This window comes from Ctenopharyngodon idella, chromosome 21 (assembly GCF_019924925.1).
Source record: "Ctenopharyngodon idella isolate HZGC_01 chromosome 21, HZGC01, whole genome shotgun sequence".
Classification (NCBI taxonomy): domain Eukaryota; kingdom Metazoa; phylum Chordata; class Actinopteri; order Cypriniformes; family Xenocyprididae; genus Ctenopharyngodon; species Ctenopharyngodon idella.
The window spans coordinates 27587496-27601010 of record NC_067240.1 but is presented as its reverse complement, the minus strand read 5'-3'; the positions used below and the strand labels follow the sequence as shown (position 1 = coordinate 27601010).

At 36.2% G+C, this 13515-nt stretch overlaps 1 protein-coding gene across 6 annotated transcripts in view; it reads left to right on the top strand.

Annotated features, from left to right (window-relative positions):
- aff4 (AF4/FMR2 family, member 4) overlaps positions 1–9348 on the top strand; it is a 51140-nt gene extending 41792 nt beyond the window's left edge. For all 6 annotated transcript variants that reach the window (XM_051878233.1, XM_051878235.1, XM_051878237.1 and 3 more), the window contains 6 exons: positions 294–430; positions 528–599; positions 2609–2702; positions 2974–3017; positions 3985–4202; positions 5885–9348. In XM_051878233.1, coding sequence (XP_051734193.1) covers positions 294–430; positions 528–599; positions 2609–2702; positions 2974–3017; positions 3985–4202; positions 5885–6012 — 693 coding nt within the window. In that variant the 3' untranslated portion in view covers positions 6013–9348. The remainder of the gene's footprint in view (positions 1–293; positions 431–527; positions 600–2608; positions 2703–2973; positions 3018–3984; positions 4203–5884) is intronic.
- Positions 9349–13515: the final 4167 nt, after the last annotated feature.

Here is a 13515-nt window from a genome sequence, read left to right as displayed (position 1 = left end):
GCTTGATATTTCTGTAACCCCTGACCTTTTGTGTTAGTCCTCCATTGAGAGCGACACAACAGGTGCTCTCCTCACATGAAGCCAATGTAATACACGGTTTAAAACTCATGAGTCAGTGCTGTTTGTGCCAGTGGCAAGATTGTTGAGTTTCTGTGCGCTAGTGCCAAATTTGACTTGTCAGTCCTGTGTCCTCAGTCAAATGCGCCCCATAATTCCTAAACATGAGCTTGCTTGGGGTAGAAGTGTCCATGTAGAGTTTGTTTTCGTCCTCACATGCATCGTCCTTTCCACAGATGGACCGGTTTGAGAAGGCCGTGTACTACCTGGACGCTGTGGTGTCTTTCATCGAGTGTGGAAACGCCCTGGAGAAAAGCGCCCAGGAGGCAAAGTCCCCCTTCCCCATGTATGCAGAAACTGTGGAACTCATCAAGTAAGACTAGAGTATTTGAAAAACTTTCACTCTCTTCATATAATGGTTTGGGAATCATGAGTTTGCTCATCAATGTGCATGTTTGCTTGTTGGGTAGGTACACTATGAAGCTGAAGAGCTACATGGCGCCAGATGCAACTTCTGCAGACAAAAGGCTAGCAGTGCTGTGGTACGTATCAGAGACGCATTGATTCTGCACATTTCAGGTCAACAGCTTTTAGTTCACAAGGCTATCAATCATCTTTTGGATTGTGTTTGAAACCATTTGAAGTGCATGTTCATGAGAACTGAATGTTTGGTAATACTTTATTTTAATACTTTATTTTTTTTACTTAATTGAAAAAGTGACTCATATATTTTGTTGTAAATTTAAAAGTAGTGTTACTTTACTAGTTACTTAACGTAATCTGATTACTTACTTCATGTTACTTGTAATGCATTACCTTACTAGTTAAAGTAATCTGATTACGTAATTCATGTTACTTGTAATGCGTTACTTTGCTAGTTACTCAAGAAAGTAATCTGATTACGTACTTCACGTTATTTGTAATGCGTTACTTTACTAGTAACTTAAGACAGTAAACTGATTACATACTTCACGTTACTTGTAATGTGTTACTTTACTAGTTACTCAAAGTAATCTCACTACGTAATTCACGTTACTTGTAATGCGTTACTTTACTAGTAACTCAAAGTAAACTGATTACATACTTCACGTTACTTGTAATGCGTAACTTTACTTGTTATTTAAGAAAATAATCTCATTACGTAATTCACGTTACTTGTAATGCATTACTTTACTAGTAACTTAAGAAAGTAAACTGATTACATCATGTTACTTGTAATGCATTACTTTACTAGTTACTTAAAGTAATCTCACTACGTAATTCACGTTACTTGTAGTGCGTTACTTTACAAGTAACTCAAGAAAGTAATCTGATTACGTACTTCACGTTACTTGTAATGCGTTACTTTACTAGTTACTCAAGTAATCTGATTACATAATTCGTTACTTGTAATGCGTTACTTTACTAGTTACTCAAGTAATCTGATTACATAATTCGTTACTTGTAATGCGTTACTTTACTAGCTACTTAATCTCATTACGTAATTCATGTTACTTGTAATGCATTACTTTACTAGTTACTTAAAGTAATCTCACTACGTAATTCACGTTACTTGTAGTGCGTTACTTTACAAGTAACTCAAGAAAGTAATCTGATTACGTACTTCACGTTACTTGTAATGCGTTACTTTACTAGTTACTCAAGTAATCTGATTACATAATTCGTTACTTGTAATGCGTTACTTTACTAGTTACTCAAGTAATCTGATTACATAATTCGTTACTTGTAATGCGTTACTTTACTAGTTACTCAAGTAATCTGATTACATAATTCGTTACTTGTAATGCGTTACTTTACTAGTTACTTAATCTCGTTACGTAATTCATGTTACTTGTAATGCATTACTTTACTAGTTACTTAAAGTAATCTCACTACGTAATTCACGTTACTTGTAGTGCGTTACTTTACAAGTAACTCAAGAAAGTAATCTGATTACGTACTTCACGTTACTTGTAATGCGTTACTTTACTAGTTACTCAAGTAATCTGATTACATAATTCGTTACTTGTAATGCATTACTTTATTAGTAACTCAAGAAAGTAAACTGATTACGTACTTAACGTTACTTGTAATGCGTTACTTTACTAGTTACTCAAGTAAACTGATTACATACTTAATGTATTACTTTACTAGTTACTCAAAGTAATCTGATTACATACTTCACGTTATTTGTAATGCGTTACTTTACTAGTAACTTAAGACAGTAAACTGATTACGTACGTTACTTGTAATGCGTTACTTTACTAGTTACTCAAGAAAGTAATCCGATTACTTACTTGTAATGCATTACCCCCAACACTGCTAATTTACTTTCACAATCATTATTAAACGTAATGGCTTAAAAACGATCAATGCATTTTTTCGCACTACAGAATTTCGCACTTCAGAAGTTTCCAACAGAATGGTATTAAATGTATTACGAATGTACCAACCATCTTTATTTGACTAACTTTAGCAATAAAGTAAATGGTGTTAAAGCTGTTAATGTGTAATCAGTGTTTAGTAAAGCAGTGGCTAATGTAACTGATGATCCATCTGTGTCTCTCTGCAGCCTGAGGTGCCAAGCGCTCCTGTATTTGAGGCTGTTCAAGCTACGGAAAGAAAGTGCACTGAAATACTCTAAAACGCTCACTGAACACTTGAAGGTAACGTGATTTTCTGTCCTTTTAAATTATGACTATAAGGGTAGTAAAGTCTGACAAAACTCCCCCCCCCCAAAAAAAACATGAAAAATGTAGTTTGTTTGTAAAAAATTACCAAATTATAATTTATTTATTTGTTTTATTATTAATATTATTATTATTATTATTATTATTATTTTTGCTGTTGTTAATGTTTCTTTAAATGGAATAAAAAACGTAATGTATACAAAAGTATTAATTACTTTTTTTTTTCTTTTTTTTTTTTTTTCTCCAGAATTCGTTGAGTAATACCCAAGCTCCATCTCCTGGAGTAGCAAAGTAAGTTCCTTTATATTGATTTATATGTTGTAGATGGTGTAAATACAGAAACATTTGGGTAGATCAGTAAGCAACCACCCAGAACACCTCAGTAACCGCATGGCAGTGCACAACAACAGTCAGAACAAGTTAGCAACCACATAGCAACACCCTGGCAGCCACATGTTTAAAATTATTCTAGTAGCAAAAAATGCACCAGTGGGTAATATCGCTCCATTTTTGTAGACTGGATCACATTTATGTGCAGTTTGTCATTAACTAAGCATAAGGTAAATGATAAATATCTCGCAAAATGACAAAATTGATCAAAAACGAACCTTGTTTTGTAGTTCAGTTTTGTTCTACAAAAGTGTTAAACACGAGGTTGTGCTGGATCCTGTTCTGGAAATGTAATCTCAGTTTTAAAGCTGTTTTAAAAAACATTGAATACTCAGTTACAATTAAACACATGATCACATTCTTGTTTTAGTTTTCATAGTTAATCATAGTAGTTAGTCTCTTAAAGTTGCCGTGAAACCAAAATGTAAGTTGTTGTTTTTTTTTTTTTTGTTTTTTTTAAACTCTTAGTATGAATATGTTAGGTTATCTATAAGTTAGTGTGCTTCAAAACAATGACAAAATTCACATTTAAGAGATATAAAAGCATTCAAAACTTATTCTCACTTCTGCCAATATGGATCAACGGTTTTGGTGACCTCACTCTGCACTTCAGCTTCTCATCAGATTTTCTGTCCAATGAAATGCTCTAGAATCTAAAGAGTCACGCACCCTAAACTATAAATAGACGCTGAAAATCTGTCACTTGTTCACACAATTACCATTTTCTACATAGTGAATGGCACATAGTGCACTATATATAGGGGATAGGGAACGATTCAGACAGTGTAAATATATACTTTCCATTGGGTAGAGATGACTTGAAGCCCTTCATGCATAGACTCTTATCACGTCTCCTCTCTGTCTACAGCAAAACGGCGGGAATGCCGTCTCCGGTCTCTCCCAAGCTTTCTCCTGGCAGTGCGGGCAGCTACTCCTCCAGCAGCTCCAGCCAAAGCGTCAGCTCCTCCGTCACCATCCCTCAGCGCATCCACCAGATGGCAGCCAGCTACGTACAGGTCACCTCTAACTTCCTCTACGCCATCGAGGTGTGGGATCAGGCCGAACAGCTCGCCAAAGAGCAGAGAGGTACTTCTGCTTTCTTCCTGACAATCTAAAAGTGTACTCTGGTGCTTTTGTTTGCTTGTGCACACCTTTTCTGACTCTTCTAACATTTCAAAGTATTTTCATACCAAGCATGAATTTCCATGGAAATCATTGCATTGTCCAAGTGGGATTATTTGCCTAGAGACTAGATATATTAAAAGTTGGATATATAGTACATCCTACTTTACCCACACACATACAGTACACTCACAAAAAGAAATATGTACTATATAGCAAATCTCAGCTGTGTGTTTATATCATTGGAAAAATGTAAACCGTATTATTGCACAGATATCTATATTATTCACATACTTTAGTGGCCAAAAGTGATGTCTGGAGGGGACATGTTTTTAATGAGAAGTTTGATTTAACCATCAAAATATAAGGAAAGTATTTTTGAAATATGAGGGAAGAACAAAATACTAAATTTGGTATTAGTGTTTATCTTACAAAATTATTTGGCAAAAAATGGCAAAAATCTACAGCTACAGGTTTTATTTTACTATGCAAAAAAAAAAAAAAAGCATACATTGACTACAACATAATCAGTTATTAAAGGGGTCATGAACTGCGTTTTATCATTTTTTTTCCTGGGGTGCACTTATGATGTTAGTATGCGGTTTACATCAAAAATGGTCAAAATTTAGAAATAAAAGGCATTTTTCCTACACTGATTTTTAGCTCTCTGATTTGAGCGCTCTGTTTTAAGGGGCGTGTCTGCTGTGAGAATTCAGTGTAAACGCCCACTGCTGTGATTGGCTGACATCTTCCATATGAAATAGCCAAGAATTGCTCTCTTTTAGCACATTTTTACTATTACAGCTCTCAAGGTTAACTAATCGTGAAAAGTGTTGCATTACATTTAGATCTATGGCATTATATTCAGATCGTGGCATGAAAGGTTGCAGTGATGAACATTGTAGTCAATCAGACATGTTGTTGAATGCTTTCATCATAACTAACAGTGCAAACGCGATATAACTAGGAGATTCGTTGAATAAAACGGGAGTTTTGTCGCAAGTCCAGAACTCAGTTACTGATAAACTTGCGCTGTTTGATTGACAGCTCCAGTGATTGTAAAGGGAGCGTTCTTTGATCGCTTTCTATATATAATTTAATCACCATTTACAGTAAATAACAGATTATTTTCATCCTACTAAGAGAAACAATGTGAAGTTGAGCGTTTAGTCACTGGCAAAGCCTGCGCCGAAATGCGATTTGATTTACCAAAGAATCCACAGTGAAATGTACCGAATACAATTAAATAAAGCTCAACTGAGACACATTGTTGAAAATAAATAACCATATTCCTAGCATTAGGATCCTTTGAAAGGTAATGTTATTTTAGTCCTGTATCTCTCTTCTCTCCTCCTCATCTCACTAACACACCCATGGGCGGAGCTAAAATTGCAACGATGAAATAGGCGTTGATTTCTTTTTTTACAGGGGTGGGGTTTCACCTATCTATAGGTACATTCCAGGATCAGTCGTTCACTCAATAAAAGCTTTTATTGGACTAACAAGTTTTCAGTTCTGAAACTTACAGGATGTTCTTATAGTACGATGACCTCTTATATATCAAAAGCTCAAGGAAAAGTTGATTTCTCAATTTATGACCCTTTTAAATAAGCTGATCGCCGTCTTCTTTTTGGTCTTTTCCACAGAGTTCTTCACTGAACTGGACAAAGTAATGGGCCCGCTCATCTTCAACACCAGCAGCATGACTGACCTGGTGCGGTTCACGCGGCAGGGCCTCCACTGGCTGCGGCTCGACGCCAAGCTCGTCCAGTAGAGCGGCTGCGCTCTTTCTCCGTAGCCCCCCCCCTCTCTATGCCTACGCAAAACACTCACACACTCGATCTGCCTCAGACATCTCTGTGACACTGTGTTCATTTCTACACCAGCTTGCCAAATAAAAAAAAAACGAAAACACTCAGCGCCCTGCTCCTCCACCACAGACCCTATAAGAGAGGAGGCGGCCGGATCGCATGTCTGTCTGCAGAGCCTTCATACACTGCATTGTCCCGCTCATATCATTGGCTCGTTTGGGTAAAAAAAAAGCCTCTTTTCTTACTTTGACTGTAATGGGTTTTGTTGTTTTGCTAGCTGTAAGCAAACATGAATAATAATTGGATGTTTATAGCTTTTTATTTCAACCAAAGTACCTCCCTTTAACCAAAGGTGCTTTAAAATTGAGGTTTTATCATTTTATTGTGCCTTGTATTTGATATACAGGAAACTAAGAGACACAATATCTTGAAATACACATCTAGAGAGGTTGAGGTGAGGGTGTGGATTGCCAAAGGCTTGTGAAACGAGAATAATGGCATGAGAGCGCATCTCGACTGATCAGATGTGCAGGCTTTCCTCCTTTCGTCTTGTTGCATACCAGACCAAAAGACTGTTCGGCACCATATCAAGGCATTATTATTATTATTATTATTAATCTGTTTTGTTTTGTTTGGCCTGGCTCATCCGCAGAAGCCACTTGGTAAGATGCAGTTCTAGCCTGTCAGGTTTGTATACGTCACTACTGCAAATTCCCAGGCCGAGATTTTTTTTTTTTATATATATATATATACGAAATGTAGCGCTCGCATAGGTGTCAGTTTCTCACCGTCGATTTTCTGGTATTAAACGCAGGAGTATTTTATTACTGTGGCTGACGCACCTGGCCTAATATAGATTTTATTTAGATAACAACATGGATTTCATTCTTGGATTTTCGGCATGGATACAGGGTTGCAATACGAGATGAGAGACGTATTTCTATTGTATATGAAAATATCATATTTAAATATTTAATGTGAGTCTTGAGGTTGCCTTTATAGTGTCATAGTCACCTGTGTGTTGCAGTTCTTTTTAAAAGAAATCAGTCATGCGAGGATATATTTATGAAGTGTTCTGTTGAGAATAGCGGTTTATATATGTACATATGACATAGTTATTTCAGTGCAGACCGGCTCCCGCTGTCCATACGCAAGGAAAATCAGATCAGAGAAGAGGAAGGTGAAAAGTCAATCCACAATATATGAAATGCTGGAAACATATCGTCTCTTGCACTAGGATCTTTCCTCTGATTGGCTCCCAAACTGTTTCATTTTTATCGTATTTGTTTCCGTCTATGCAGATGTCTCTTGATCGGTCCTCGTGAGTAGTTCAAATGGAAACTTCTAGAGGTTCAATATTTAATGGCTTGTCATGTTATTGGGCCTCAACCTTGCAGAAGAAATCATTTTTTCAGAGATTTGGTTTGAGGGAGTCAATAAATACATTCTCTTATAGGGGTGAGGATTGTTATGGAAGCTTGTTTCCACCATGAAATAAAAAATATAAAAGGTAATTGTGACTTTTTATCTCACAATTCTGACCTTTTTCTCGCAATTGTGAGTTTATATCTCAGAGTTTAAAAAGTCAGAATTGTGAGAAACTCAATACTTTGAAAAAAGTCAAAATTGCGACTTTATATCTTGCATTTCTGACTTTATACCTCGTAATTCTGATTAAAAAAAGTCAGAATTCTGACTTCATAAGATGTATTTGTGAGTTTATCTTGCATTTCTGAGGAAAAAAGTCAGAATTACAAGTTATAAAGTCAGAATTGCGTGATAAAAATTCGCAATTGCAAGAAAGTCAGAATTGCAACTTTATCTCGCATTTCTGACTTTATAACAATTCTGACTATAATGCAATTATGACTATCTCGCATTTCTGACTTTATAACTTGCAATTTTGAGAAAAAACTCAGAATTCTGACTTTATAAGATGCAATTGCAAGTTTATATCTCACAATTTTGAGAAAAAAAGTGAGAATTGCGAGTTATAAAGTCAGAATTGTGTGATTAAACTTGCAATTGCGTGAAAAAAGTGAGAATTGCGACTTGATATCTCACATTTGACTTTATAACTCCCATTTCTGACTTTATAATGCAATTCTGACTTTATAACTTGCATTTCTGACTTTATAACGCAATTCTGATTTTATAACGCAGTTCTGACTTTATATCACGCAATTGCGAGGGGAAAAAAAGTCTGAATTGTGAAGTTTTTACTTTTTTTTTTTTTAGTGGTGCAAACAAGCTTCCATAGTTAGTTAATTGTGCTTTTATGTAAATGAACTCATGCACTAATGTGGTTTATGTACCAGATTCATGAACAGAAAGTAACTGCATATGAATATGGTTGGCTAAAATGATATTCCCATGGCCTTTTTGCTTCTCAAGACATGAAGTTGTTGCTGTGTCCTTTGCTTTTCTTTTCTTTTCTTTTTTTCCCCTCATGTTTTTACTGGTTTTATCTTTTCTACTAGACTTCATGATAGTGCTTTTAGAGGATTAGATTGATTTGATTTAAATTCGTCTTTAATTTTCTTGCTGATCATAACTTTACCCAGGGTGAGATACCTTTTTTATTTTATTATTATTATTATTATTATTATTATTATTATTCTTTCATCCAATTGAAAAATAACACTCGCATGTTTCTATTTAAATACTAAGCTGTACAGATGTACATAAAATTCTCTTTTAGGGTAAATTTTTACAACAATTTAACATTTGTATTAATTGTACATAGAATGTGAATATATTAAATGCACATTTTTTCGTTTTTCAACAGAACACTGTATGTTGGTAATGTCAGTACGATTGTTCCAGTTTCCTGTGCTATATGAATACAGCTTTCTGTCATTCAAATGTGATGTTGGTCAGGTTGAAATGGGCTATAGATGCAGTGGAGGATGAGGAAGATCTGCTGTCACCCATCTAAACGTCACCAGATCTCCAGCTGTTCTAGATGTCTGTATGTACTTCATTTGATAGTGATCTCAAAGCATTCATTGGCAAACAGTATAAGATCAATTTAGTTTTAAAAGTATTGAGAAGAAAGAGATTGACGAAAAGAAATCTACATATATATATTCGTATATGGATGCAATATGATCTATGATTTAAAGGTACTCTTATGAGCCTCGATTATCCAAACTTGTAATAACTTGTAATTTAAACTTTTTTTTTTTTTTTTTTTTTTTTTTGGTGAAGTAAGTATTACTAATGGATTTTCTGAGTCTGTTGCGAATCATCTTTGTATTTTGCTGTATTGAGAATAAAACATATATGATTAAAAAAAATTGACTCTGTTTTGCATTACTTTTAAATTGTGTTTTTGATAGATTTTACTAGCATCAAGATTTTAGTATTTTATATGACACACTATGAATTTCATGCATAAGTTGGGCCAGATAGTGAAAGAAATGCAGCAACAAGAATCTGGCATACATAGGAACTCCTTCAGTAATTTTTTCATCCTTTTTATTCAGCTTTTTACAGCTCACTTGATTCTGCGATCTGACAAATGGATGTTTAAAAGTAGGCTACCTGTTTACCTGAAGGTTGCAGGTTTGATTCTCCTTTAGAACCCAGGCTGTAATGTAAAGTTGTTATTGTGATGACTAATTATAACCTATTTCACCATTGTATGATGTTTATTACATTAAGTCCACAAACAACATGCTTGAAATATAAAATAAGTGCTTATGTATTGCATAATAAAACAAACTGGAAACACAACCATGCCTAAAAATCTTATATATACATACAGTATCTCACAGAAGTATCTCACATCTTTTCATGTGACAACACTGAAGAAATGACACTTTGCTACAATGTGAAGTAGTGAGTGTACAGCTTGTATAACAGTGTAAATTTTCTGTACCCTCAAAATAACTCAACACACAGCCATTAATGTCTAAACCGCTGGCCACAAAAGTGAGTACACCCCTAAGTGAAAATGTCCAAATTGGGCCCAATTAGCCATTTTCTCTCCCCGGTGTCATGTGACTCGTTAGTGTTACACGGTCTCAGGTGTGAATGGGGAGCAGGTGTGTTAAATTTGGTGTTATTGCTCTCACTCTCTCATACTGGTCACTGGAAGTTCAACATGGCACCTCATGGCAAAGAACTCTCTGAGGATCTGAAAAAAAAAGAATTGTTGCTCTACATAAAGATGGCGTAGGCTATAAGAAGATTGCCAAGACCCTGAAACTGAGCTGCAGCACGGTGGCCAAGACCATACAGCGGTTTAACAGGACAGGTTCCACTCAGAACAGGCCTCGCTATGGTCGACCAAAGAAGTTGAGTGCGTGTGCTCAGCGTCATATCCAGAGGTTGTGTTTGGAAAATAGATGTATGAGTGCTGCCAGCATTGCTGCAGAGGTTGAAGGGGTGGGGGGTCAGCCTGTCAGTGCTCAGACCATACGCCGCACACTGCATCAAATTGTTCTGCATAGCTGTCGTCCCAGAAGGAAGCCTCTTCTAAAGATGATGCACAAGAAAGCCCGCAAACAGTTTGCTGAAGACAAACAGACTAAGGAACCATGTCCTGTGGTCTGATGAGACCAAGATAAACTTATTTGGTTCAGATGGTGTCAAGCGTGTGTGGTGGCAACCAGGTGAGGAGTACAAAGACAAGTGTGTCTTGCCTATAGTCAAGCATGGTGGTGGGAGTGTCATGGACTGGGGAGAGGCTGAGGGTACCTAAACCCTATTGAGCATCTGTGGGGCATCCTCAAACGGAAGGTGGAGGAGCGCAAGGTCTCTTAACATCCATCAGCTCCGTGATGTTGTCATGGAGGAGTGGAAGAGGACTCCAGTGGCAACCTGTGAAGCTCTGGTGAACTCCATTCCCAAGAGGGTTAAGGCAGTGCTGGAAAATAGTGGCCACACAAAATATTGACACTTTGGGTGTCATTTCTTCAGTGTTGTCACACGAAAAGATAAAAATAACATATTTACAAAAATGTGAGGGGTGTACTCACTTCTGTGAGATACTGTGTATATACAGGTGCTGGTCATATAATTAGAATATCGTGAAAAAGTTCATTTTTTTTATTGTAAATTATTTTAAAAAATGAAACTTTCATATATTCTAGATTCCCTACATGTAAAGTAAAACATTTCAAAAGTTTTTTTTTGGAAATTTGTTGATTAGAGCGTACAGCTAATGAAAGTCCAAAATCCAGTATCTCAAAATATTAGAATATTTACATTTGAGTTTCATTAAATGACCATCCCTACAGTATAAAATCCGGGTATCTTTTGTTTTTTGAAACCACACTAATGGGGAAGACTGCTGACTTGGCAATGGTCCAGGAGACAATCATTGACACCCTCCACAAAGAGAGTAAGTCACAGAAGGTCATTACTGAATGGGGTGGCTGTTTACAGAGTGAAATATCAAAGCATATTAAATGCAAAGTTGACTGGAAGGAAGAAATTGGGTAGGCAAAGGTGCACAAGCAACAGGGATGACCGCAAGCTTGACAATACTGTCAAGTAAAGCCGATTCAAACACTTGGGAGAGCTTCACAATGAGTAGAATGAAGCCGGAGTCAGCACATCAAGAGTCACCACACTCAGACATCTTCAGGAAAAGGACTACCAAGCCACTTCTGAACCAGAGACAATGTCAGAAGCATCTTACCTGGGCTAAGGAGAAAAAGAACTGGACAGTGAACAGTGGTCGAAAGTCCTCTTTTCAGATAAAAGTAAATTTTGCATTTCATGTTGAAATCATGGTCCCAGAGTCTGAAGGAAGACTGGAGAGGCACAGAATCCAAGCTGCTTGAAGTCTAGTGTGAAGTTTCTGAAGTCAATAATGATTTGGGGGGGCGTGACGTCTGCTGGTGTTGGTCTATTGTGTTTTATCAAGTGCAAAGTCAATGCAGCCATCTTCCAGGAGATTTTGAAGCACTTTATGCTTCCATCTGCTGACAAGCTTTATGGAGATGCTGATTTCCTTTTCCAGCAGGACTTTAGCACCTGCCCACAGTGCAAAAACCACTTCCAAGTGGTTTGCTGACCATGATATTACTGTGCTTTATTGGCCAGCCAATATGCCTGACCTGAATCTATGGGATATTTTCAAGAGAAAGATGAGAAACAGTCGATCCAACAATATACAGATGATCTGAAGGCTCAATAGTGCCTCAGCAGTGCCACAGGCTGATCACTTCCATGCCACACTTCACTGATGCAGTAATTTGTGCTAGGAGCAAGTCATTTGCTGTAATATGTCCTGCCGATCAAGTATTGAGTGCACAAAAGAACATACTTTAAAGAACTTGAACTTTTCTGTTTTGCAAATCCATTTTTTGATTGATTTTAGGAAATATTCTAATATTTTGAAATACTGGATTTTGGACTTTCATGAGCTGTATGCTCTAATCATCAAAATTTTAAAAAAAAACTTTTGAAATGTTTTACTTTACATGTAGGGAATCTAGAATATATGAAAGTTTCATTTTTAAAAATAATTTATAATAAAAAAATGAACTTTTTGATGATATTCTAATTATATGACCAGCACCTGTGTATATATATATATATATATATATATATATATATGGATTGTTGCAACATGCTATGTTCTGTAAAAATAATTTTTACACACTATCAATGCATAAAATATTACTATTAGAAATTTTTAATAAATTAATTGTCATACTAAGTACACACAAACATAATTAATTTGAAACATGTAATTGGGAACTATACTGGAAGCAAAAAAACAATATAAGCTAAGCTAGCAGGCTAATCGGGTAGATATGTTATGCTAGTACATAAGCTAACTAAAAACAGCAAGAACAAAAAATGCTTTACCTTGACCTTCACGTCATGTCAGTACAAATTCAAAATATTGGAAAGCTGTTTCTCCCGCCTCTTCCCCTCAGACTCGACGCGTACGCAGGTTGCCAGATTGAAAACACGAAACAGGAATGAGCGCGACGATTCTTAAGTTAATCAGTTTATTTATCTGCGTTTTATATATGAATATGAATATGCCTCTGGTCATAGAGATGGATTGTGAGGCTTTTTAGGTCGGGAAAAATCTGCATCTCTGACCCAGTTCGTCCGCTGGTTTCATGGCTGCAATACGCGGTGTTTTCCCCAACTGGCAACCCAGGGTGCTGAAATACTATTGGGTAAATTGGCACACCAAAATAAAAACAGATATTCCGTCACGGAACACACATTTCAAAGTAGAATAATTGGCTGTACCGTCGTTTTTCTGAAAAACAAATACGTGAACTTAGCATGTTTCCAAATATCTGCAAACATGGTATTTTTATGCTTTAGTACAGTCAAAAAAAATTACATACAGCACCTTTAAAATAGGCTAAATGTTAGTACTGGAAGCAATTGCAAATTTAACCTTATATCTAGGCTAATGAAAGCATGAGAAGTACTGTTAAAATATCACAAATAAATGTACAAAGTTATAAAACCTAAAGTGAGAA